Source organism: Telopea speciosissima, chromosome 2 (genome assembly GCF_018873765.1).
Source record: "Telopea speciosissima isolate NSW1024214 ecotype Mountain lineage chromosome 2, Tspe_v1, whole genome shotgun sequence".
NCBI lineage: Eukaryota > Viridiplantae > Streptophyta > Magnoliopsida > Proteales > Proteaceae > Telopea > Telopea speciosissima.
In genome coordinates, this window is record NC_057917.1 from 78,261,418 (window position 1) to 78,289,406 (window position 27,989).

General features: G+C 38.0%; 1 protein-coding gene across 2 annotated transcripts; it reads left to right on the forward strand.

The window, feature by feature from the left end:
- Positions 1-110: 110 nt before the first annotated feature.
- LOC122649595 (obg-like ATPase 1) lies at positions 111-27,901 on the forward strand. Of its 2 annotated transcripts, XM_043842803.1 has the most exons (13): positions 111-409; positions 847-1,014; positions 4,178-4,301; positions 7,074-7,165; positions 11,486-11,584; positions 12,229-12,342; positions 13,060-13,124; positions 14,454-14,570; positions 18,312-18,387; positions 25,664-25,756; positions 26,577-26,627; positions 27,348-27,468; positions 27,756-27,901. In XM_043842803.1, exons 1-12 carry the CDS (start codon positions 326-328, stop codon positions 27,444-27,446), a joined length of 1,182 nt encoding a protein of 393 aa, XP_043698738.1. In that variant the 5' UTR covers positions 111-325; the 3' UTR covers positions 27,447-27,468; positions 27,756-27,901. The 2 variants fall into 2 exon arrangements, with proteins under 2 accessions (XP_043698738.1, XP_043698739.1); XM_043842804.1 differs by lacking the exon at positions 27,756-27,901 and having other exon boundaries at positions 27,348-27,607.
- Positions 27,902-27,989: the final 88 nt, after the last annotated feature.

Consider the following 27,989-nt stretch of genomic DNA (forward strand, 5'->3'; position numbering starts at 1 on the left):
CCAAACACAGCCTTAGATCCATCAATTCAGTCACCGAGTTGACTCACCATGTGTTTGGAAGTTGGGCACACCTTACAATTTACATCATCTTTTGCGCAGTGACTCTACCACGCCAGCGTTAAGCCGACGCGGGACTGCGAGAACGCCACTAGGGTTAGCTATAAATACATTCCAGACTCTCGAGCTTCATTTTTTCAGTTCTTGTAATTCTGCGAAGTGCAAACCAGAGCGGAAAAACTGTGAAAGAGAATCACGAAACACTAACGGCTGAAATCCGTAGAAATCTCACTTGAAGCTGCTTACCTAATCTCTTATCATATCGAGAATGCCTCCAAAGGCTGCTAAGAAGGATGCTCCAGCTGAGCGACCGATCCTGGGACGGTTTTCTTCTCACCTGAAGATTGGAATCGTATGTTTCAGAACTCTTTTTGGATATTTTCTGAAGTATCAATATCATGTAATCCATGAAGCTAAGTGACGTTCTTTGTCGGTACTGCGTAATTTTGTGTGTTCTGGCGAAGTTCTGTTTGGAGGTCCAGTCTATGATCTGGTTCTGTGTTTTATATGCAAAAATGCTGGACTTTAACTGCCACTAGTGTTCTGGTTCTATCTTCGTTTCCATTCGGCTGATACAGCTTAATTTAGTGTTATTGGTTGAGTTGAAATAAGAGATTTTCTGTGTTGATTGATATGCATGTACAAGGAAGCTTAGTTGATTGAAAAAGTCCATTTCTCAGACAGGAAGGGCGATCTATCTAGCTTATATTGTCAGTTTCTCTTTGCTGCTCTTGTGTGATGAGATACTTACATGCCTTTTTTTTTCCTTCTCAAAAACAATTTTTGCAGGTTGGACTGCCAAATGTCGGAAAATCCACTCTTTTTAACACACTTACAAAGTTGTCAATACCAGCGGAAAATTTTCCTTTCTGTACAATCGAACCTAATGAGGCCAGGGTCAATATTCCAGATGAACGATTTGAATGGCTTTGTCAATTGTACAAGCCCAAGAGTGAGGTATGTGTTTGAAGCTTCTGAATCTCAGGTCGGCTGTTGGATGATGATATATTTTACTAGTTTTTATTATTGATCAATGGACATTTGATTTTCTTGTCATTTTTAGCCCATAAAATAATTCAAGTTTATGTGTGTTGTAGTTATAGGGAATCTTTCAACTCTCGTCTACTTGTAAGGGTGATCCATAAATATATGTCCTTATATTCATAATTGTAATTAGGCAAATTCTTATTATCACAAAGGTTTATTATTTTTCTAAATGTCACAAAGCATCTATTCTGCCACGTGAACTGATGATATGTCTGTTCCAACCTTTGGATAGAGAGGAAATGGTCTAGATTAGCCGTGTGCCAAATTTTGGAGTTTAATTCAATCAAATACCCCCTTTTCTGTTGACACACATCCCATGTATGTCCATGTATGTGTACCGATACTCTAGACATTACTGTGCACTCTCCCAACTTTGAGTGTGAACACACGATTTAGATTAAAAAAATATATAAAAATGTAGCTCAGATTTCCATTGTTACCTGGATAACTATCCTTATAATTATGTGATAAACGGTAATATCTGCAGTGCTTTTTAAAATTTTCTTTTTGATTCAGCAATGACTTCATCATAGAATTGTTTATAACAGTTCTGTTTCTGATTTATGCACATAAACTCAGTTCATTATGGGTGCCTGCACCCTGTAAAATCTCTAGTGCATTTTATTTCTATTTCTTAATGTGCTCATCAACCTAGTCAGCATAGTTGATACCCAACTTTGTGAGGGATCAATCTGTTTCACATTGAAGTGAGTGTTTTGGTAAGGACAAGGGTTAGGGTTAATAGGCCAGCAAAAGGAAAAGAAAATAATATTTGCTAGAAATGAAGCTAAGAAGATAGTAGGAAAAGCAAGGTCTAAGAAATATGAGGATATCTATAACAATTTGAGCACAAAGGAAGGGGAAAAAGATATCTATAATTATCTAAAATGAGGGAATGGAAGAGTAGAGATTTCAACCATAATAAATGTATTAAAAGTGAAGATGATAAATTATTAGTAAGTAATGAGTATGTTAAAGAGAGATGGAAATACTATTTCTACAATTACTAAATGACAACAATACAAGGAACAATGTTTTTAGAAGGTTGCAATAAACATCAGGAAACCACAAGTCTAGATATATACGAAAAATTAAGGTGTCTGAAGTGAAGGCAACTAATGTAGCTCTAAATAGGAGAAGGATCCTATTAGAGGCCAAGCAACAGGATCTCAAAGGGGGCTGCTGGTTCGAATGGGCAGAATTAGGGTTTTTAGGTCAATTTCTAGGGTTAGGCTTGGGGGAATGGGGTAATTCTTATATGGTTTTACTAGGCAGGTTTTAGGGAGTCTAATAATGTAGGTTTGGATGATGTTTAACTAAAAATTGAATTTCAGAAAATTAGGGTTAGGGTTTTGGGTTTTAGAATTTTGGCTGAAACTAGGGTTTTTAATGGGATTTTAGGGCTGGGATTCTGGTCGAGTATCACTGGCAGGGAGAGGGAGATTCAACTGTAATTTGGGTTGAATTGGATGGCTAGTTAGGTCTGGACAGGTTTTAGGTTGAATTTAGGTTTTACAAAGAAGAGAGGGAATTAGGGTTTAGCTGTTGGGGATGGGGCAGCAGGCTAGGTCGAGTGGAAGGTTTATTGTAAGAATGTTATGTCTGAAATTTGAGGGGATTTGACTGATAAAATAGGGCTGGACAGAACTTAGATGATTTAGGGTTTATGGGAATTGATTGGGATGGAGTAGGTTTGGGATGGAGGATTAGAACAAGAAGGGGATGAATGAAACTAAATAACTAACTTACTGGTTGAAGACGATCTTCAATGGAGGCAGCAGCTCTGTGATACAAGGATATAACCACCTTCCAACTGTAGAGGATCCTCCTAGCCGTCACGGCGTAAGGAGTCGTAGGAAATCCACCTACCCTTCTTCTTGATAGAACCACAAAGTAACACTCACAAGGAGCAAAGGAGCAGCAGCAATGGCAGCCAACAATTCTGTTTTTTGTTTTTTTTTACAAATATTCAACTGTGGGGGAGTCTCCCACAATTTACTTTATTTATAATAAGGCCAAGGGCCAAAACCTAATACAACTTAATCACATCCTTAAAAAATCGTGGAAGGGTGTTGCTAAACATAAAATAACTTAAAACTTAAAGTAAAAAGATCTAATTGACCCTACTAACTTAAACTAAAAGACATTTAACTAAATAACTTAAATTGAACCAATTGGATGCAACCAATTGGAACCGGTTCAATTAAAAAACAGAAAAATAAACTATGGAATGGAAAAATACTAGAATGCAAACCTAAGCTATGGCTCCCAAACTAAGCCCTAATTTCAGGACTTTTTTTCTTCTTCTTCTTCTTCTTCTCCCTACGGATGTGGGCACTTGGTGCTGCATCAGCAACTTTAAAGAAAATAAAAATAGGTAAAAGAATAGTCCAAATGATATTCCAATAGAGGTGTGGAAGAGCTTAGGAATCTATGGAAAAACTTGGCTAACTAAGTTATTTAATAAGATTATAGCACAAGAAAAAATGTCAGATGAATGGAGGAGAAGCATTTTGGTTCCAATTTATAAAAATTAAGGTGTTATTCAAAGCTGTAATAACTATAGAAGAATAAAACTTGAGTTGTACTATGAAGTTATGGAATAGAGTATTTGAAACCTGCCTGAGATAAGAAACTAATATTTCGGATAACCAATTTGGTTTTATGCTAGGAAGATCAACCATAGAAGATATTTATTTTCTTATAATTTAGGCCCATTACAACTAAATACCTATGGATACAAAGCCTAACACCCATATAAGCCATTGGGACTTAAAGAAGGCTTAATCAAGCCTAGACCTTTTAACGTGAAGCTGAAACCTGCAGCTTCCAATTTCTGGCTGCATGTGAGGTGGAATATATCTTCTACCTGGCCTGTCATCCCCAATATGACTTGCTTACCTTCATCACGAGCCTAAAGGGAAGGATGGCATATTTTGGATTTTGATTTATTACTATAAAATCCTTGGGTTTTATTTTAATGTATGCAAATATCATTTTTATACCTTTGCTGTAGTTGTTATCATATATCTTATTTGTTTCTTTTGTATTTAAAATTTGTGAATATGCATAGGTATCTGCTTTCTTGGAAATCCATGATATAGCTGGACTAGTTCGAGGTGCTCATGAAGGACAAGGATTGGGAAACAGCTTCTTATCCCATATTCGTGCAGTTGATGGAATTTTCCATGTTTTAAGTGAGTTGAGTTTTGCTTTCTTATTTTGATCTTAACATTGCATTATTTCCAGATATCACTTTCACTAAAATGTGCTTATTTCTTAGGTTTTGTACCCTCTTCTACACCTTATTATCTGGAATTGATAAGTATTTTTTATGGGATATTTTGTGAGAGAATAAAACCAAGAATATTCAATACCTAACTTGCGCAAGAGAAGAGTTAGAGAGAAAAGAGCAGTCTGATATGGAATAGAAAAGTAGTCTAACTGGCTGGCTGTCACTATGTTAATAAGACCAAGTTTGTAATAATTACAAGATATGGACTCAGCTATATGTATTTACACATAAGCCCTTGAGTAAGAAAGAACGTATTAAAAGACCCTTGCGATTCTTAGCAATTTTTATGTTGATCAATGATCAATGCATTAATCAAAATCTGGGAGCAACACTAACAAGTGACAAGCCGATGGAATCTCAACTGAGTTTGTGGAGTAATACAATGAAAATCATTAACTGCACCAATTAGGAGCAATATGGTGGATTTTGATGGCCTTTACAAGGACAAGTTAATGGCAAAGTGGACCTGAGTTGAAGTAGTGATAGATGAAATTTGTAGCTTATGGTAAGCGTAGGTATGATCTAAGTAATGTGTAATGGTGAAATTGTTTTTTGTATCTGATCCCAAATAGTTGAGACAATGCTTAGTTTAGTTAAGGTCAATGCTGTTGGTCAATAATTCCTCACTCTTGAGATGGAAAGAGCCTTGAATATAAAAACTAGTATAGCATGATCAGCAATGCTATATGATAAAATGTACCTTTTTTGGGTGGGGGTAAGATAACAAACAGGTTGTATCATTGGAAGAATAAGAGATACAACTCAAAGTATACTACAGAAGCAACAACAATGCGAAAAGGCCAAAGCCAGCGAGCCCAAACAGTTGACTGAGCAATTGGAACCTAGGTACAAGAAGTCCCTGTTAACCCCCTATATCGAGCTCATCAGCAACTGATCAACTGTCCTAAGTTACAGTGCGAAAGGAACCTTAAAATATATGTCATCCTACGTTCGGCTAACACATAAAATCTGATTCCTTCAGAATCCAGTCAAAATTGGTAACCAAAAAAACATGAAGCTTATTAGTTATTACCCATTTAACCCCAATCATTGGGTTTCTCAATTTTTTATGCTTACCAGTTTATTTATAAACTGAAAGAAGGGTACAGAGAAGTATACAACAACAACAACAACTACAGTCATCAGGGAATATCATCTCCATGGCACATCTTTGGACAAAGTCATCAGCCACCTGATTAGCAGATTTACGTTTTCGTTGGAAGTTTAAATGCATTTAGAAAAACATACTAATAGATAGGTCTGATATTGCTTCTCAACTGCATGTTGCATTCAAAATCATCTCATTTTTCTCCTTCCAAGCCATTCAACCTGATGGAAAAGCTAATAAGTCTTCTATGGCCATATTCTCTTTTGATTATGATCACACACCAATTTGAGGGCGGACCTTGGTGCAACGGTAAAGGTTGCTCCATTGTGGCCAAATGGTCACGGGTTCGAGTCTGGAAACAGCCTCTCTGTTGAAAGCAGGGGTAAGGCTGCGTACATTATGGCCCTCCCCAGACCCCGCAGTGGCGGGAGCCTCGTGCACTCGGTACGCCTTATTTTTTTTACAAAAAAAAAAAGAATTATTTTGTCATTAATCAACATCTCTGAATGATTGGATATGGAAAGAATCTTCATATGGACTGCTTACTGTTAAATCCATGATATCTTTGTCGTAGTTCAGCACCAAGGAAGCACGGACTTAAATTGTCCCTGATGTAGAATGCATCTCAACTCAACTCAGCCTTATCCCTACTAAATGAGTCGGTTACATGGATTGCCTTTTGCCATTCAGCTCTATTCAAAGTCATACGACTCATACTTGTTACCAGTCCTAAGCTATGCTTGTCCTTCCTCACAACTTCTCTTAGAGGCATCTTAGGCTGACCCTTGGCTCTTTTAGTTTTCCCAATCTGAATCATATAAATCCGTTTTACCTGAACACACGAAGGTCTCCGTTGCAGAATCATGTGGATTAAAAATTCCAAGTAGCATTCTTCCTTTGACAGTTTGCAAAGATGAGAAATTTGACGTAGATCATATCATCTTGCTGGACTATTTCCAATCAATGCCCTTTCTGTGACATTTAGAGGGTGTCTGTTTGGCATATATTGCTGGCCTATCCTTTAATTTGGAAAGTTTGGGATCATGTCCTACAACACTTCACACAGTTTTGGGTCTGACCTATTGATATCGAAGTCTTTTTTCAAACTGGAAAGGCTCTATGGTTTGGGTTGTCTCCTCGTAATAAAAGCATTGGGATGCTTGTTCTGCTTGTACCCGCTGTACTATATGGGCTGAAAGGAACAGAAGAATATTTGAAAAACATAAGGTGACTATCTTGGTTAGTCAGTGTACTTTGGTGAATTGTGATTCTATAGGGCTTTTTTGTTCTTCCCTTTACATCCGTAATATTGGTATTCCAGCTTGGATTATGTTATTGCAATATTGGATATTATGTACAATATATCGCTGTCAATATTGACTTGAAGCATGAATTTAAGCTGGTTATTCAAGTTTGTTGTGATCAAAGCAATATTCTATTGGACAAATTTCTTTTAAGGTCGCACATATGTTGGACTTTTAACATTGCTGTCTAATTTTTGCATGTTCTCCTTTATCACGACAAAAAAAAAAAAAAAAGAAATTTACTTTATAAGTTATTATGTAGGAGCTTTTGAAGATCCAGATATTATTCATGTTGATGACACTGTGGATCCTGTGAGGGATTTGGAGATTATCGGTGAAGAACTACGGTTGAAGGTATACCTGAACTGTTGTAGTATGCAGATGATATATGATTGTGATATAGCTAATAGCATAACATTCTTTTCTTTCAGTTATTATTGTTCCATTTCTTGTGTATGAGTAAACATTGTGATGTAGATAAGTCACATAAAGGGTTTATTTTATTGAAAATAAACTTTGGGTTGGGTCATACATGCATTGGGACTTTGATCCCATAGGTTTACTTTGTAATTGGCCAATTTAATGAGCCTAAAATGTGGATAGAAAGTAGGAAAACGGGATTTACTTCATTAGTTTAGTTAGAGTCTTATTTTGAGTCTGTTTTCTTTATTATTTGACTTTCCTAGTCAATTTAGGCTACCTTATTAGTTAAGGATTGGGTTAGGCCTTTCCTTTTTAGTGTCTCTTCTATATGAGTTTGTAAAGGAGGCCAGCATTGTACGCTAATTTGATTAATGAAATATTGGATTTAGCCTTTGTGAAAATCCTGAGATAGGATGGGTGAGATGCCCAACCCCACCTTTCCCCATCCCCTTCCATCTATTCTTGATTATAAACCCTAGTTTCAGTCAAATCGAGTTCAAGAGTGCTATAAGCTTCTGGGATTTCTGTCAACTGATTGTCACATTGATTTCTTGAAGATTAGCACATCAAGATCATTGCTGCTTCAACAGGTTACAAATTTGTTTGTTTTTATTTGTTACTTCAACCAAGGAAATTGCTCCCTCATATAATTTTAGTTCCCATTGATCTCTTGGTTCCCTCATATGATTTTAGTTCCCATTGTTCTCTTGGTTCCTTCGTATGATTTCTTGTTTATTGGAGGGTTTTCTATTTGATCCTGCCTGGAATTAGACCTCTTCGGGTTCTAGTCTTACATTACTTTGGTTCATGATTTCTTAGCTTACAGTATCTAGATTTTCATTATTTATATTGATGCGGATTAGTTACATCTATCTGGTAGCATATGGCTACTCTCTTTCTATTCGTGACAGAATGTAGTAACAGATATTAGTATTTCCATTGCTTGTTCCCTTGGCCACATCCGAGAATGAAGAGAAAATAGGATAAGACGAAGGGAAGCATCTTGTAATAACCTTTTATCCATCCAAAATAAATCCATCAACTCAGGAAATGCTGCTGGACTAGACCGACTGGGAATTAATTACCGAAACCATTCCACTTACGTGTCAGTCCTTTCTCCGATAGATCTCATTTCTGTTTCTTTTTTAGGCGCTGCGCCCGGATGAAAGGATTATAACGATTCCTCGAACTTTGAAATTGACTTTTGTCCAATGGCGCCTGTATTGTTGATGTAGTTCCTGTTGGCCATGGACACCTATTCTAACAGCTAGAGGTAGCATATGGCTACTCTCTTTCTATTCCAGACAGAATGTAGTAACAGATATTACTATATTAGTCTTCCAAACCCTTTAAGCACTTATTCTCCCTTCACGCTACCCCCCCCCCCCCCCCAAAAGAAAAAAAAGAAGAGGTCATTGAGTGAGTTTAATGTGATTGTTATATATATTCTTGTTTTTGGTAGGATCAGTCGGGGGATATTCTTTGCCCAAATATTCACTTTATTGTATTGCTAATCTCATTTAGGATTCTTTAAGTTTTCCATTTTTTGAAAACAGGAATGTCATCCCAAACAAATTTTTTACACATTTTGATACCTTCTATAATTGGGGAATTTCTTTCGTAACATGCACATTTCTGGGTGAATATAATAATTCCAGGTTCTTTTATGCATATCTGAGTGTTAGAACTTGGAAGCATCCATAGCCTTGGGAGCAGACCAGTAATCTATGTCATTGGGTTGTGTTCACTGGCTTGCAATTCGAAATCTTTTCTCTTTGTTGTGTAAAGTTGTAGTGTAACACCTTCTTTTGTGACGGTGTTTTCTCATCTTTATTGATTTGAGGGTCACCTTGGCTTGTCAGGAAGTTTGAGGACGCAACCTTGGCAGGTATCAGAACTTTGGAGGGTAATGGATCCTAACTTAGCTTAACAACATGTTATGGAACCCCCGCGGCAGAATAGCAGAGTAGAAAAGAAACCAGTATAGGGAAGTTAAATAGCAACAACTCAGCAGGTCGGATCAATCCCAAACGCTGGTCGAGTATGGGGCTGGTATAGTGGAACAACTTCCTAAAACTCCACAGAAATCCATGGTTCTATAGATTGTTAAATGGCTGGATAAAAATCGAATCTTAGAATTTCCAGAATTTAGTAGCCATCAAGAACAACCAAACTACAGATCTCATAAGGGCCAAGTTTTGGCCTATGGAAGGATCAGGTTGCTAGGTATGAACTCCAAACTACCTCAGAGACTCAATGATTAAATTTATAAATATCTCCACTTTATAGTTGCAGCAAAAGAGCACCAAAACCGACAACCACAGGTTAGGTTTGATAGCAGTAAACCAATAGTAATTCCAGTTTTGAATGAGATATGAAGCACAGTTGGGAAGGTCTTCAATTATCGTTTAAACAGTGATATATGCGCTGAAATAAACATCAAATACTCACTTGATTTCGCAGGGACAGAATTGAAGAAGAAAAGGTTGGGGATAAAGGAAGATATTATTAGAGCCTCCCACTCAACCCTTAAGGAAATAGAAGAAAGGTAACCTTCCTTGTATTGGTTGGAGAGTTCCTTAAAGCTCAGGACTTCTCAAAATAGAAACTATTACAAATATAAACTATCTAAATGGCAGGTGGACTTTATAGTAAGAGTCCTGCTCCTGCCTGATTACAATATCTTAACTAAAAAGATATTACTAAAGATTAGACAAAATAAGATCTTAGGATATAGAATCTGACCCACAAGTTATCTCAGTTCTCAACCTCACAGCTGGGCCCACAAGAAGATCTCTTACACAAGCTGTTTGGCCTGATGTTTTCCCTCTTGAAATTCAACAACTCATTGATCGACAATCTTCTCGTAAATTCCCACAATTTGGCTGCTTAGCTGGACTAGAATACCAAACTGTAAGATCTATTTTTGGTCTAGTTTGGCCCAGGAGCTGGTCGAAGAACAACCCAAGCCCACTGTAGGCTATCCTCCTTTTCTTTCTAATCTCAATCTGTGTCAGAGAGAGATCAAGGTTTTCATTAACAGCCTTCCCCGATTTTTATTGGAACTTTGGAAGTCATCAGTAAAAAATTACAAATGGAACTATTTCCTGCTTAATATACAGTCTGGTTTTGAAAATTGTGACTTGCAAAGTATGGCTGGAGTATGTCACTATAAGGGGACAATTGGGGTGCCAAGGTGCATCTGTTGAGTGTGAGGCCGTCTTTGGTGATACTTAGTGAAATGAGTGTACTGAGATGTGCTTCAATTGGAGTTTTGGTGGGTCCGGGGGGTGTGTTTTGCAAAAATGACTTGAAAAGTGCATTTGATCATATGGAGGGGGTTTCCTTGACTAATATTCAGATGATTCAGATAGGTTTTGGATATTGGAGGAGATGATGGGTTGAAGGCATGCCGATTGTCAGATTTCAACTTCTATTTTGGTTAATGTTTCATCTCCGGTACCTTATGCTCTTTACTGCGTCTTTAAAGCAGTAGAGGCAGATTGGGATGGAAGTTTTGGTTAATCTGTATCTCGGGTTTGCTGATTATACCATCAGGAAGGAGGTTGCTGATCTCTGGGGATGCCTCAATTGTTGTTGTCTGTGGATTGAGCCAACTTAAAAAAGGGTAACTGAATGGCATAGGTGGTTGTAAGGATGTATGGTTATCACCAAAAAAGATAATAAGGATTGATGAAAGATGATAGTGCAACTTCGGATATGGTTCATCGTTGAGTAATTTAGTTCTTGCTGTCATAGTTTCCCTCCCTTTTGTAATTTGGTTTTGTTTGGCTGTGTTTGGACTTTTGGAGGGGGGGGGGGGGGTTGACCAAGTGGACTTTATTGTTGCAGTCTTGTAATATACTTTTCCTGATACCATGTAATTATGGTTGTAACCAATAATAGGCCAAGCCAGTTCAGGCTTAATGTCGACCCTAGTAAAGATTAAAGAAAGAGGCCAAGGTTCACCTGTCAACACCCCTGCACATAATAATGAATAGATCAATTCTGCATTGCACTGGAAAAAACTCTGGTTCTCTATCTTGGCTTCTTCGAGACACACTTCTATTAGTTTGTCCAGTAGATAATCCTTCAGGCATGATGTTCGCTTCTACAGCCATTTTATTGGGCCAGACACTGTAATTTAGTGACTTTGTTGCTATTATTACCCATAAACATGGAGTCATGGATGCACATTCTTCTCAGTAGTTTGTCTATTCACTTTCTTATGTCTATGTTGGCTTGATGTAGGATATGGAATTCATGGAGAGGAAAGTGGAAGATCTTGAAAAAGCCATGAAAAGGAGCAATGACAAACAGTTGAAGATTGAACATGAGTGCTGTGATAAGGTTTGTGTCTCAACAATTCCTGGCTGTCTTTCTTTCAGCATGTCTGTGTAATACACTGTTTGAATCTTTATATTCCTTGGTTAGATACTGAACAATACCATTTCTATAGCATTATTTCTGATTCTTTTTTTTTTTTTTTTTTTAATTTAATTTGGAATGAAGTTTATTGGTTGATTAGTTGTTATCTGTTTGGATGTTTGTCTTTATCTATGGTTCCATTGCACTTACTATATCACTAGAGAAATCTGGTCCTTGGCTCCTTGAATGGCAATCTTGTTTCAATGAACTCTAGTTGCCGAGTGTGGCCAACTCTTATAAGGCTGGTCTAGCTAGACTGTGAACTATTTACAGGGTTGATTTGATTTCTCAGTTAATGGGAGGTCATATTGAAGGCATTTAATCTGTTACCAAGTATATGCTGTTGCTATGAAAAGCATGCTGATGTTTCTGCTGCTATTTATTATATAGTTATCTAGTACAGCTAGATGCAATTGTTTTATGGTGAGATGTTCAATTTGAGGCTTTGAACTTAGATTTCTCTCTCTAATACAGCTATATGCAATTGTTTTGTTGTGAAATGTTCCATTTGAGCTTGGAACTTCAGATTTTTCCTATCTTACATCATTTTCTCCATCTTCCTATAGGTGAAAGCGTGGCTTCAGGAGGGGAAAGATGTTCGCTTAGGTGACTGGAAAGCTGCTGAAGTTGAGATCTTGAACACTTTTCAATTGCTCACTGCCAAACCTGTTGTCTACTTGGTAAGTTATGTTATCACAGGGAGAGACAGAGCCCATTCTTTTAAGTTTTTTTTTTTTAGTCAGGAACAAAAGAAAAAGGAATACTAATATATGAACAGAACAATAAGATGGGATAATGATTTGGGACGGTGATGCTTGAAGAGAAGGAAGATCCAGCCACTGTTGGCCAGGCCTGCCCCTATCAAGTCCTCCCTTTTGGCTGTAATATGGACCAGCAATGGGGACCAATGAGGCCTGCATTATAAGGCCTGATGGCTAGAGTATAGGCCCAACTAATGGACCCGGGAAAGGGAGATGAAGCTTGTAAAATTCCTATATCTATCCTCACCATAATGAATAACATGATTGAAAAGAATGGGCAAAAAAATCATAGTGAAAGCAATCCACTTCACTCCCTATCGTGCTGTGGAAGATTACCCTATTTTTGAACTACTTTCTAAATAGCTGTTTTAGCCCATAAATAACTTGTCAAACACTTTATAGTAACACAAACACTATATACTAAAGTAGATCACTAGATCTCAGCTATTTGCCTGCACAGAAATGCTCTAGATGCAAAGTGAAGGCAGCAACTGCAAAGTTTGAGAGGCTGGACCCAAGCCAATTTTCTAGATTCTGTTTTTTTTTTCCCCTTTTCTTTTCAGTTTTTAGTTTAGTTTCTGCCCTTTCTACAGTCCAAAGAATGTAGGTTTAGAGCTTGATTTTTTTCATCCACAGGTTAACATGAATGAGAAAGATTATCAGAGAAAGAAGAATAAGTTCTTGCCCAAGATCCATGCCTGGTATGTTCAGTGTTTGAGTTCTGGAATTTTTTTTCTTCTAATCTTCTCTCTTTTTTCTGGTATCCTGGCCTATTCTATTAGATATTTAATTTTTTTCCCGAATTGTAAATACTCATTGTGTTTGAACTGTTTTTTTTAAAGATATAGTTGGTGGAATGAATTAAATTCTATTGTGCTGTTGTCACCCTTTCTTGCAATGTTTGAAATTTATTGTTACAACAACAGAGGTACATTACTTGGAGAAGGGAGTTTACAGTTTAAAACAAAAGTTTGTGAGAGTATGAAAATCTCTTCTGCTTAACATGTTTGAATTGGAAATTCAGATTTAAACCAAAAGCTTCTTCTCTCTATCTCAGAGACCTTTCCTTTGTCTCACCAAAGTAGTTTTAGATGACATCGTTTCATTAAAGGGAATCTCATCTCGTCTTACTTGTCATCTCTCATCAGTCACCACCCCTTTCTCCTTTTTACTATCTCTTCTCTTTCTTCCTTTCAAAACTTAATAATTACTGGACCTCTTGCTTTTCTATGCTTTTTTTCCCTTTTCTTTCTGCAAATCCCTATTCAATAGAGACATCCCCCTATCCTCAAAATCCTTTTAAGATTCCAATCTCCAGCTCTGACCGACCAGCCAACTCTCCCGTTCCTCTTTGGCTCTGGTCCAATTCATGTTCAGGTGGCATTTTCTGTCAAACTACAAATACTCTTTTTTGTTAGAATAAAAATCAAAATACAAATAATTCACTTGCTAAACAAAGAACCATATACATCTCTGATATAGTGTTAGTGTCTCAATGGTCTCACCTAGGGCTGCAACAGGGGTCGGGTTGGATCCTGTTTTTTAAAATTGCAGCCCAACCCTGAGTCCCCTTAGCTGGGCCCAGGCCCGGCTCGGCCCTGACTGGGGGCTGGAAAAATCCAATCTTGACCCGCCCTCAGGGTTGGGCCAGGCCGGGCTGACCCTGATTGGCCCTGACCATGGGGTGCGGCATGAAAACTATGGTGCTATATTCCTTTTTGGTTTGGATATGTTAGTTCATATGAAGCTGTTTTGCAATTTTAATATTCGTTAGACTGACCTTTTAGATAAGATGTTTTAACCACATGGTTTGAAATTCTATCTATTATAACCTAAGGTATCATGGGCTACTGAAGTATGGAACCAGTACCTTGACTACCTTCCTACTAAAGTATGGAACCAGTACCTTTGAGCTTCAATTGGCTTGTTTATGTAGAAAAAGTTAGCCTATTTTTTTCTCTAGTTTTGTACCATAGAGAATTAAGAACATATAAAAAATTCAAATCATCTTTATATGGAAAATCTTTCAGGGTACAAGAGCATGGGGGTGAGACAATTATCCCTTTCAGCTGTGTTTTGGAGAGCAAGCTTACAGATATGCCAGAGGATGAAGTTAAAAAGTATTGTGAGGAGAACAAGCTACAAAGGTCAGTTCAAATTTTCAACCTGTCGAGTTGTTATTGGTAATCGATTGGAAGGAACTCTGGCAACATCAATTTTTTTGGTGTGAATTAGGGTGCCCCTGTGTGACTTTTCCACTCTGCACCATATGATAAGATCAATTGCTCATCTTTTTTTCTTTTTCTTTTTTTGATAAATATTTTCAGATAATCTTTTGGGAGAAATTGGTCAACTATGCTAGAGAAACATAAATGTCTCCATATAGGTTTCCCCACAAAAATTACTTGAAAACAATCAACTTGATTACACCCCTAACTTTTGAGTCAATAGTTCCTTTATGTTTTAAAGTAAATCTTAGTACATATGTTTGCGATTATTTTTTGCCTGATTACATAAAACTTTATTGTTGAATTGGAAAAATTGGATACATGAAATAGGATACAACAATAAGAAGTAGCCCAAGGCAAAGACCACAAAGAGCACTACATATTTGTGGAAGCCCCTAAATGCAAAAACTTTCATTTTTACACCACCCTAGCAAGCTTGTCAGCTACTGAATCTGTTGATCTCATCTTCTAACCAATAGAAGACTCCCCTGAGAGCTTGACCCTTGTGGCTTGGTAATGAAAGAAAGGTACCTCCAAGGCACTCAAACCTGATTTAGAAGCCGCTGAAAGCACCACTTTGACATCACCATGATTCAGTTACATGCAGGGTTAATTAGGTTTTTTTTTTTTTTTTTTGGGGGGGGGGGGTGTAAATTCCTTTTTTCTTGTTGATAAAATCATTGGAGTAAGTAGGAGATAAGAGTTTGACTTTACTTCTATTTTAGTTTTAGCCTACGATTAGAAACTTCCATTTTTATTTTCTTTATTTAAACCAGCATGTACTCCATCGATAATAGAATAGAATATTGAATTGAATTTGATGACTGGATTTACCTGCTGGTTGCTGGTCGTGAGTACTGGTTCCTCCCTCTTGTCTATCCATGTTTGATCCAAGTTGCTATCCTTTCAGGTTCTATCTTTACAGATCTGCACTCTTCCTTAAGTTTCTGTTACATATTCGTTTCCTCTGCTTGAACTTCTTCTTTTTTGTTGCTTCCTTCTTATATTCAGCAATTGTCTTCCTTTTGTTTTGCTGTTGGTGTTAATACAAGACACAACTGACTGACTGAATTGCCATCCTTAATCGGTTTGACTTCAGATCCTAGGCAAAGATTATCCTTCCTTGGGCGACCAAAATCCTAGGTTGTTGTATCCTGAGTCCTTTTCTTTTCCATCCTACCGTCTGTCAGTTGCAATTGTTTTTTTTCCTTTTTTATAAATTTCCTGATTGCTGTTTTGAGCAATCCTTGAGTAGATTGTAGAGAACATTGGGTTGTCAATCTAATCTTTAAGTTTCTTCTTGATAGATTTAATTTGTGTGAGATCTCACTTGAGGGTCAGAACTGTTCTGCCCATAGTTGTCAAGGTGTCGCCTAGGCGTCTAGGCGGTTTTGTTGGGGCCTAGGCAACCTCCGCCTTATTGCAAGGCGCCTTGCACTGTTTTATTTGGTATCAAACCTGGTATTGACCCTTATTTATGCCAAATATAATTTAAGTAAATGTTTTTATTTAAGATTTTATTCATAAATAAGCAAACAGCCCCCTATTTGAATCCAATAAAAATAGTTAAAAAATCAAATTCCTAAAGGATAAAAAGTCAACCCCCCAGTTCAAGAACATAAACTGGATTTTCGACGGTGGGTAAAATTTTCAACTTTCTAATGCTCGGGTTTTTCTCAAATCTAAAAATTCTATAATTCTTAATATGGTAAAACATTGCTAAAAATCAGAAGTGCGGTAAAATATTCATTTGTTTTGATATCTAAAAAAATATTTGGGTAAATTACACGTCACCCCTGGTTTTTGAATAAACTCAAATCACCTCCTGGTTTAGACCCCAATATGACAAATTAATCCCTACCGTCAGTTTTATGATGTCAAGTGATGTTAGCCAGTTAAATAAATTTAAATCCCCAAACTACCCTGGACCAATGTTGAAGATGAAGGGTAGTATTGTAAATTTAATTCTAAAGTTTTAGTACAAGGGTAAAATAGTCCTTTCATACCAATAACTAATAGCAGATTAACACCGTTACTATAGAGGGGGTGAATTGAGTTTTTTCAAAAACTAGGGGTTGATCTGAGTTTTATTTGAAAACCAGGGGGTGACGTGTAATTTACCCAAAATATTTTCATTCAGAGCGATTTTGACAGCATTCGCGCATACCAAATAAGGTTTGATCGGAACATAACTTCTTCAATATAAATAAGATTTAAGCAATTTTGGATTTGTTGGAAAGCTGGTTTTGTGCTCTACCTAATACTAAAAGTCTCATTTAAAAATAAAATCATCTAACTAGTCAAACTTCTTAGAGAACAAGAACATTTTTCTAAATCGAGAACAATTTAATTACTTATAGATAAGATCATATTTTCTAAGAACAGTATAAACCAAATATACGTTTGATTGTTTCAAACTTCCAATTGCTTGCTTCTTCAATTTTGTTGTCTTCATGTTCTATGTTGATTTTTGACGACTTGATGTGGCTTACTGTTGATTTTTGATGACTTGATGTAACTTAATGTGGCTTAATGTTTATTTTTGATGACTTGAGGAGGCTTAATGCTGATTTTTTATGATATAAGGTATCTATTGTAGCATACTAAAATATTATAACATACTAAATAATGTTAGAAAAGGGGAAAATAAAAAATAACACTTGGGGGCCCCTTGGTCGCCTAGGTGACTCCTAGATGTGTGCCTTGTCGCCTAAGTGCTTAGACACCCCTCCAATGCCTTGGGTCGCTTTGCCGCCTTGACAACTATGGTTCTAACATAGCTTGCTGTCATGGCCCAACTGTTGGCACATGTGCATTGTGGATCAATGATGGCTTTGGCCTTGACACAAGGCGTGCCATAACACCGTGGCATCATGTTGACATTATGGAGGAAGAGCCTTGTGACTATTGGAAGTATGTCAGTATGATTATTCGGGGTAGTTGATGTCTACTTCTGGAAAAGGGTGAAATGCTACCTTGAGTAAGGGTGGTGTGCCTTACCCTCGGTGCCAATGCATCCTAGCATGGTATTGTGGCTTGCCACAACAAGGAATTGTCTGGGGTTGGCCTGGCTGAGCATGCATCGGTAGCACAGGTATTCCGTGGGTGGGGCACTCAAGAGACGAAGTGGGCATTGGGCAATGAGTGTTTCCTTGTAGGTTTGGTTACTGACTTACTGATGGGGACCATGTTCAGCTTAAGGCACTAGCATGGCGTGTTGCCGGAAGGTAGAGGTTTTGGGACTATGCATTAGTGGCACACAAGTTTGAGGATTGGGCTATCCCGTGTGATGAGAATGTTTGGGGGAATAATGACGTGTGTCCTTAGGGATCACAGCCAACTTCTATTTATAATAAAGGAGAAAATAACAAGTATACCCTTAGGGTAGAATAAGACTACGAGACTATCCAAAAAACCCAAATTACAACACTCCCCAAGTTAGTGCATATATATCACACATGCTCAACTTGAACAAAATAGAGTGAAACACCTCACTACTAATCCCTTTAGTGAAGACATCGGCCAATTGATCACCAGATTGAAGTGATCACAGCATTAGTAATATGAACAGAATATATCATTGATGTTATTTTACTTTTGGACGCAGCTCTTTCATTTAAACATCTGAAATTATTAACTCTGGTTTCTTTTTTGATACAGTGCCCTTCCGAAAATCATAAAGACTGGTTTTTCAGCTATAAATCTCATCTACTTTTTCACAGCGGGACCCGATGAGGTAAGTCTTTTTTCCCCCCTGGTCTGTTGTCATGTGTCAGCTGTCCCTTTCTCCTTATCTTTCTGGAAAAAGTTTGTTTTGTATTTTTTGGCTATCAACCTATCACTGACTTGCAAATTCATTCTTGCTTTTGTCTTCTGATTTTTTGCGGTAGTATATAAAAACGTTTATGGCATGTTTATTTTCAGCATCAAATGCATGCACAGACATTTGATTAACTGGAAAGAGTATTCCTAAAATCAAGTCATTAATCTAAAGTTTCATGTCAAATTATGGAATGTATTGATAATCACACCGTTAAGAGGTGAATTCTAAATTTCAGTAGTATATTGCTCTAATGGGATGGCATTGTATAGAGGGAAAAAAGAAAAAGAAAAAATTTCTCTCTATACAATGCCGTCCCATTAAAGACATAAGCAGATTGCTCTGTATAATACATCCGATTAGAGCAGGTATTGGATTTGTTCCCGTACAACTGTTGGTAAGCAGAAGATCTAGGAGGTTTTGGCAGCAGTCTGGTAACAATTCACTTATTGGCATGGTTCAAGAACTTGATTGAAATTGGCAGTTTTGTCTTGCGAAACTGAGATGAAACCAAGGGTGGTTTCGCGTGGTTTCGACACTGTTTTGGCCATTTTCAGTAATTTCGCAAGTTTTGATTGAACACCTATATAAATTCACTTATCCCCATCGAAACTTGGGAAACCTGGCTCGAAACCAAGACAAGCACTTATTAATTCCAGACATCATTTAAGTAAGTGGAAATTACTTAAGATATTATTCATAAATAAGCAAATAACCCCTATTTGAATCCAATAAAAATAGTTAAAAAATCAAATTCTAAAAGGAAAAGAACAAAAATTGGATTTTTGGCGGTAGGTGCAATTTTCAACTTTTAAATACTGGGATTTTTCTCAAATCTAACAATTCCATAAATCTTAATATGAAAAAATTACTTATAGACACCCATAATTTTTTAAAACATTACTTACAGACCCCTGGGACTCATGGAATACCCATTCCGTTTGGGTGAACCTGTTAAGTGATGATGTCAGCAGGCCATATTTTCCTAAAAGGCCAAAATACCCTTATGGCTATAGGAGTTACCATAATACCCATAGTTATCATGGCGACGCCATGGCGTTCATGCTCCTTGGTCGCCTTGGACGCCATGGCGGGCTCCATGGCGGTGTCGCCTTGAATTTTGCCCCTCTAAAACGCCATGGTCGCTTTCCCGCCTTGATAACTATGATAATACCCTTTTGGATAAATTAGAATCTATTGGAGCAAAAAAAATCGAATTTGAAGAAGTAACCTGCAACTCTATGGAGAATCTGTGAACCACAACCATGGCTCAAATCATGGCTGCTGCTGTTATACACATCAATCTGCAGCAACACTCTTGAATCCTGGTATTTTGGAGGTGGTATACTGAGTCCTCGCACACACTGAGAACAGAGTAGGATAGGTGGAGGGATTTGGCTTGGTCAGGGTTGAGGGAGGCGGCGAAACCATGGTTGGCGGTGGTGTAGGTGTAGAGAAGGGAGGAAGGATGGGATGAGAGGGATTGAAGGTCGGCAGTGTACCAATCGTGGTGCGTGGCAAAGGATGAGGGCTTATGGTGATGCTTCATATGTACAATGTAGGTTTGCTTGGCCGCCATGACATTAAGAAAACAGGAAAAGAGCAGAAGAAGTAAAAAGACGGAATACCGGGATAGAGAGTCCATCGTTATTGCAAGCTGAGATGGAAATAGATCTGGGTTCTGGAACAGGGGTTGGTAATTAACTGAGTGGAACTCAAGAACTTCATATTGGTGACTTCGAAATGGGATCCATAGGTTCAATCTTTTCGTTATGCACATTTTAGAACTACAGATTATTGTCATCTTCTTCTGTTCTTCTTAGGCGTTATGAGGTTTGAGACTATTGATGTTTATATTCTGTTAAAACAGATAAATAGGGAACTTCGATCATCATGCATTCCTCTTTTTAGAAGATAAATTCTGTTTGATTTTACTGCATTGTCTACATATAGATTAAATTGAGCTGATATGGTGCTGGATTGATTATTGTTGCGTAGGTGAGGCAGTTTGAGGAAGGTCTGAGAGGGACATGGCAACCTGGGGTGGTCGTTGGTGTCTCCAACTTCTGCCGCCATGTCATGTACAACGAGCTGCTGTCTGAGACAGGAGACTCAAAACTAGCTAAGTTAATTCCTGTTACGAAGGCAGTGGAAGGTCTCTGCCATCGCCGCCACCGTGTCCCTTCCACATACCGTGGGCGTATCCGACCCCAACCTTCTCCTTCCGCTGACGGTGGCTTCTTAGGCAGGGATTGAGTTCGCCGGCCCTCTGGTTTGGCTGCCGCAAGATGCGGTAGTGGAATTGTTGAACCCTAAAATGGGTTTTCCATTTCTTGTTTCTGGTTTTGCAATTTGAAGAAGGAGAGGGAATATTCCCTCTCCGATTCCTTATTTACTTTTGGCTACTTTATTAAAGATGTACAAAGGCTATTTTGGTCTTTTACATTGTAAAACTAACACCGTCAGTCCCATGGGTCTGTAAGCAAGTTTTTAAAAACAATGGGGTGTACATGTAAACAGGACAAACCTTAGGGGGGTGTACAAGAAGTTTACCCAAAACCAAAAGATCGGTAAAATATTCATCTGTTTTGATGTCTAAAAATTTATTTCCGTTCAGAGCGATTTCAAACAGCATTCATGCACACCAAGTTAAGTTTGACCAGAACATTACTCCTTCAATGTAAATCAGATTTAAGAAATCTTGGATTTGTTGGAAAGGAGTTATGTTCTGATCAAACCTTTTTCGATACCATGTCCAAGAACAATATACACTATCAAACTTGGGTCAAACCACAAGTATTATTTTGAGTGTTTTCTATGTGAAACTAATGCATGGATTGAGTTCAAATTGTAAAAAATTGGCAGCACAACAAGAATCGGGAAACCAAATTCTGGACCTCGAAACCAAGGTTTCGGGTTGGGCTGGAGAAAGTACTAGATTTCAACCGAGATATGGTCGAAACCTCGGAATGCTCGATTTCTGGCTGGTCGAAACTAGTGTCAGCACTGAGTTCTTGAACCTTACTTATTGGTGGATCTTTGAGAGTTAAGGATCCTTGACCAGTCATCAACCTGGGATGCTAATTCCTGGTCTATGTTGACAGATGCTGCTGCAAAACCTCTAGCTAAAACCCTTAACCATCTGGGAGGGATGTTCAGCCTCAAGTTTACAACATGAAAGATGGCTGCACCACTTATGCTCGCTCCCTCACACTGCCATGGGGAAACAATGATGCTGGGGAGGATGGATGTATTTGGGTTCCACCAATGACTTGAGATATCTACCGATGAAGTATTTTTTTCCGGAGAGTTGTTTGAGGGTTATCACCTGATAAGCATCTGAGGGCAGCCAAGGGTTGGTGCTTGTACAAATTCTCAAGGGGCTCTTCTTGTTCCAGTTCCAGCTCCAGTGAGCTAATTGAAATTTTTGTTGATTCCATCAAGGAGAACACTGAATGTTGTACGAAATCATTATTGAGGAGAATGAAGATGAGTTGATGCTTCACTTCACACTGATGAAGTCTGGGACCATCAAAGGATAAGAAGAGGAAGAATTTCATGTATTTAGGAGTTTGGGAGCAAAAGGAAATAAGAAATAGTGAGAAGGTGTGTCTCTGTATCTGCATTATTATAAAAAGTAGGAGTGATTTTTTATTGAGATTTGGACAAGGAACGTACTATATGAAATTGGATGAGAAGGGTAGGACTGTAGGAGGAGGAGGAGGGTTCTCTACATTCAGATTCCACTAAGGAGAGGACACTATTCCAATTGGTCACAAGTGTTCCCAATGTGTAGAAATTCCATTAGTGACGTGTGATGATCCTCGAGGAAAAGAAGAGATGGGAAAAAGGAAAGAATCCAGGCAACACTTATGAGGTTCTGTTTTGAAATGTGTTAGAACCAAAAAAAAAACTACTTGTTAATGATGCTGAATGATGGGTTTCATAAGTTTTCAAAAAATGCTGGATAGTTGAGATGTTGCAGTCGGGATCACATCACATTTTGATGCTGTTGCTGTGGGGTTTCATTTAAAAGAAAAAAATAAATAAATAAGAGGTTGCAGTGTGGATCTCAGTCTCAGAGGTATCTCAACTGTAATGTGCTGTTAGTCACTTAGTTGATAGTTTGTTGTTTTTTTTCTCTGGATGACCCTATTCACAATTTGAGGATGGATTCCTTTTGTCTTCAAATTACTCCACGCACCTAATAAATTTAATTTGGTTACATTTTGGCATTTTTAGGTGGACATGGAGCCTTCTTTTGGTATGCTCTAATCTATGCTGTGAGCTGAGATGGTTTGTTAGGCTGTTAAGTCATGGTTTTATATTCCTGGGGAAATTTACATGCAGTATTTTGTCAATACAATATTCTGTCTGCGTCAAATTGGTATCAAAGCCAAAAGTTCCTACACTTGTTGTTAGATCTCAACCATGACAGTGCAGCAACATATCACCAATCCTGAGCTCTTCAAGTATTATAAAGAACTTGCTGAGAAGCAAGAGAAGAATGAAGCCAAGTTCAATATGTTCATTGAAGAAAATCAATAGCAAATGGCTGAATTTTTGCTTTCATGAAGAGATCCAGAAAACAACCTGAACTGGAGTCATCTTCATCCAATCCTGATCCAACAAATCCTCAAGTTGTCACTCAACAATTTGTTGATAAGGATTATGGCATCAAGATTGAAGTCCCAAAGTTTGATGGCGAGAAAGGCCTTGAGGTTTTTCTTGATTGGTTAACCAAAGTTGAAAGGATCTTTGCCTATAAATACTTTCTGGACGAGAAGAAGTGTGAGTTCATCCTCACCAGATTCGCTGGGCATGCTTGTTCTTGGTGGGATGATGTTCTACATTCAAGGCTTATCAGGTGCCTTGGTCCAGTTACAAATTGGGCGGTCATGAAGCAAATCTTGAATGAAAAATTCATTCCTCCTTTTATTGAGAAGGATCTCTTCCATAAGATACTGAATCTCCACCAAGGAAATCAAGATGTGGCGACCTATACTATAGAATTCCACAAGGTATCTTCAAGGTGTCACTTTATGGAGACAGACCGATACAGAGTCATGAGATACATCAGTGGGCTAGATACTGAAATTCGGCTAGAGTTGGCTAATACCGACTTTAGTATGTTGATATAGCAGCTGCCTATGCCAAGACACCTGAAGAGCATGTACAAGACTCCTCCTGCTTATAGATCTACCCCTAGTCTTGAGGAAAAAAAGTTAGACCCACACCAAGTTGAGGCAAGGAAGCCAGAAGCTTCCCAAGGCAACGTGTGGATGAAGAATATTGTATGCAACCATTGTGGTGTCAAGGGTCATTTCAGCAGCAAGTTTCCAAAGAAGACCCATCCTTTAAATATCGTTGAGCAACAACTTGAAGAAGATGATGTAGAGATTTGTGAAGGTCTTCCAGCCAAAGATGAGTATGATAATGACAAGGTTGAAGTTCACTCTGCTGTTCTTACTTCTTGCGCTCCTCTCTTCCGGCAGAAAGGTATTCTGTTACATGGTGCTGATTCTATAGCTGTCCATACAATTGTTGACACTGGCGCAGAGGCCAACCTCATCTCTGCTGATTTGATTCAACCTCATGTGCGAGGTTTTGGACCTACAACCCAAGAAGAGGCCGTTGCCGTAGTCCGAGTGTGCTTACAATTTGGGTCCTTACAGTATCAAGTGCCTTGCCTAGTCACATCCTTGAGGCATTATGACATTCTTTTAGGAAGATCCTGGTAACGAAATGCTGAAATTCTATATGATGGCGCTCGGAACACTATCCAAGTCAAACAAGGAGGCCATACATTCCTGATGTCACCACACAAATTGACAGATATGCCTCAGCGACAATTTTCTCTTTCTAAGATAATTCAACCTCTTCTCTCTTCCAGTGGATTCACCTCACAATCGACCACTTCAAGCCATGTACCACCTCATCGGCTATCAATCCACAAAAGAATCTTGGGAGCGAGACCTAACTCGACGGAGTCAAGTTCTTTAAAGAAGGGGAGAGTTGATGTAGATCCATACGGATCTGGTCCAAGACCAACCCGCAGGGCCAAGAACCAGTCCCAATTAAGCCCAACCATGGGTTAAGTTGGCCAGGGTTAGTCCCTATGATATTATTGCTGGTGGAGCCCATGAGGTCGACGGACATGAGTTTAATTTTCTTAAGGTGTCTTAATATTTCAACGTGTCTTTTCATTTTCCTAGGCTTAGTTAATGAGTTGATTTCTTTTTCTAGGTGCTTTAATTGGACTTTTCAGTTTTCAAGTTGGGTCTTTTAAGTTTCTGTGTAGAGTCCAAAAGTTTGAGTTAAGTAATTAATTTTACTTGGTATTAGTTTCTAGGTAATTTAATGCTTTATTGGAGTTAATTCTAGGTGATTAATGCTCGAGTCCAAGAATCATTTTTGTTTTCTTTATATACTCATGTAATCCAACAATGAAAGGAAGATTTGAAGAATGAATTGAATATTGGATTGCTTTGGAAATCAGCAGGTGTGTTTGACCACCTTCTATCCCTTATCTTCTTTAACTTCAACCTATCTTCTTCTTCTTCTTCTCTTGAACCTACACCATCATCCATTAAACCGGCAACTTCATCTGATCTTTCATCTTCTCCATCACCTACGGTTACCTTTTCCCCCTCTTTAATTCTATTTTTTTACCCACTTATTTCAGATCTAATATTCCGTCTGCGTCAGAATCTGTTCTATGTTGAATTCTTTTTTATTTCCTTTCATTTTGAAGTGTTAGAAATTAGTAGGTTACACACACACACACAAAAAAAAAATCTTGTTGTAACTAAGGTTGGTTACAACAAGATTGTAACATTAGTTTTTTGCCCCTTGTCTTTCCCAAAAGTTATTTTAGTCATACGTAAAAAAGGTTTTTCAAATAAGTTGAAAGTGACTTATCATTATGTCATTTTTAAATAAGTTGAAAGGTCACTGTCCATGTAAAATCATAAGATTACCCCTGCATTAAATAACCTTTAGGAGTAAGACGAGGTAAAAAAAGTGAGGTCACAACTTACAACTTCTTAGTTCACCTACTTGGTGACAACCAGATGCACTATATATATAAATTTCTAGCATGCCAAGTTAATTATCACAATTGTGCCATCTTGAGCGTCTAAGCTTCTTATATTGGCTGCATGACCAAGTTATTTGACAACAAATTGCTCAGGTTAAATGCTGGCAAATTAGGCGCCTAACGAAAGCTCCTCAAGCTGCAGGCGCTATCCACACCGATTTTGAGAAGGGCTTCATTTGTGCTGAGGTAATTCCTTCTGGCGATCAGTTTTCCCCCTGTATTCTTTACAATGTTCATTCTTGAAGAAAATGTTGGAACCTGTAGTACTGTTGGCTTGGAATGTTGGAATTATTTTCTTTACTACTGGCCATATTTAATTTTTGCTTTTGCCTCCTTCTGTAACACCAGAGCAAGCCAAAATCTACAGGCCCTTGTTCTTGTTTAGCCCGGTTCAACCTCCGGCAAGACAAAAACTGAAAGGCTGGTTGCTCAACTAATTTTTTAAATAGTTTTAACAAACTCTAGTGTTTCTTGGATTAAAACCATTGAGGTTCCTCTGCAATATCCCATTGAATTTGAGTGCTTGACAGGTGTGTGGTGATGGAAAGAGAAGAGGAGCCTTCATAATACAATTTGAGAAGTCTTGAATAGATCTGCAACGTATTTGCTTAAAATGCTCAATACTCCCTAAGCCGTGTCCACCTTGCAGGTGATGGGGTTTTACTTTCCAATCGGAGCATTCCTACAATGTCTGTCAAGATTTAATTTTCAGACCTTTGGAAAATGAAATGATGGATATATTTGAGACGGACAATGATTTAGAGTTCTCATATTTAAGTGGGTGAATAACGAGTTATGAGAAATAAATCATAATATATACTGTGATAATGATAGATAAGAGTACGAGTTCAGGCAATTTGGTACCTTGCTGAAGCTAATTTTTGTTGTTTCCTGAAAATTTTCACAATTAACCCAGAATCCTCAATTTCTTGTGGATGTATGGGACTGTATAACTAATAACTATAGAATTGACCTGTACTAACTTTGTCTTTGTGGCAATTTTCAGGTCATGAAATTTGATGATCTAAAGGAACTGGGTAGTGAAACAGCTGTTAAGGTATATTCTTTTGGTCTGAAATCCTGCTTAAATTGATTTTACACATCTTTTTCATTGAATATTTCTTTTAGGCAGATTCACAAATTTTTCATTGGGGGAAGTAGTAACTGTCTATGAGCTAAACACAGTATTCTAACAAAATTGGGGTGGGAGTAGAGCTTAAGGTACCTTGGTCACATACAGAAAGAGCTTGACACTTCAGATAATCGTTAAAATATATAGAACATGCTTTTACTCATACATTTGTTTCTAACTGCAATTGAATAAGGCACATTTTGTCCAAATGTTTTGATATATCAAACAATTAAATTACCCTTGACTTAATCATATGTAAAAATATTAACAAGGCGACAAGGCGTCGCCTAAGCAACCAAGGCGACACTAAAAAATCAAGGCGAAGTCAAGGCGCCTGGAGGCGACGCCTTAACAACTATGATTCACCCATACATAAAGGATTGAATCTCAAGGAATATTAACCTCTAAGGCTGTGCCTTGAGACCAACAATAAAACTTTGCGATGAGTTAAGTTTCAAGGTCTGTCCCTTGCCTGTTTTTCTCACTTTTGCTCAAGTTGTATGGCCATTGGTACTTCAATAAATTGATTCTCTCTAACTACTTAAAACTATGCATTAATTTTTTTTTGTTAATCTGTCTACTTTTGTTCTGATCTTTCAGATGTCAGTTACTAAACATTAGTTTTGTCATCCTTATGCTATGCAGGCTGGAGGGAAGTATAGACAGGAAGGGAAGACATACGTGGTCCAAGATGGAGATATAATATTTTTCAAATTCAATGTTTCAGGGGGTGGAAAGAAGTGAGCCTCACCCCCTCCATAGAAAGGTGAATTTTAGCCCAACTGAAGACTGCATAAGCTGTCATTGATAATTCTAAGCTCTATTAAAAAAATTTATTCCCTGTATTTGTGTGCTGAATTTGTTTCTAATGTAGATTAACTTTGGAATGTGTTATCCTTGTCTACAATGTTAATTAAACCGATTGAATAGCCAGATTTTGATTGCAAATACCACTTCACTACCCTCTCCCCCAAAGTGCTGCTCCTCTCCCATGTTACAGCTTAGTGTTGCAAATACCACTTCACTTGTTTATCTATTTGGTTTCAGTTACAGCTTTCCTCGTATTATTTGGCATTTGACTGTGTGGGGGAATAGATCAATCACGGTGCAGGAAGTTATAGATGCATAGTTGTCATGACGTCTAAACAACACAAGGCGTTGGAGGGGGCCTGGGCACAAAGTGACACCAGCAAGGCGACCAAGGTGTACAATGAACCTAGATGCCTAGGCAACGCCTTGACAACTATGACTAGATGTTACAAGTAGCAAAGTTTACATGGTTCTGCA

Excerpts from the sequence above, each read along its gene's own strand:
- LOC122649595 (XM_043842803.1), top strand. The coding sequence starts at position 326 with ATGCCTCCAAAGGCTGCTAAGAAGGATGCTCCAGCTGAGCGACCGATC. Across the intron at positions 13,125-14,453 it reads TTGCCCAAGATCCATGCCTG|GGTACAAGAGCATGGGGGTG; the intron begins GTATGTTCAGTG and ends AAAATCTTTCAG. Across the intron at positions 26,628-27,347 it reads GTAGTGAAACAGCTGTTAAG|GCTGGAGGGAAGTATAGACA; the intron begins GTATATTCTTTT and ends TATGCTATGCAG.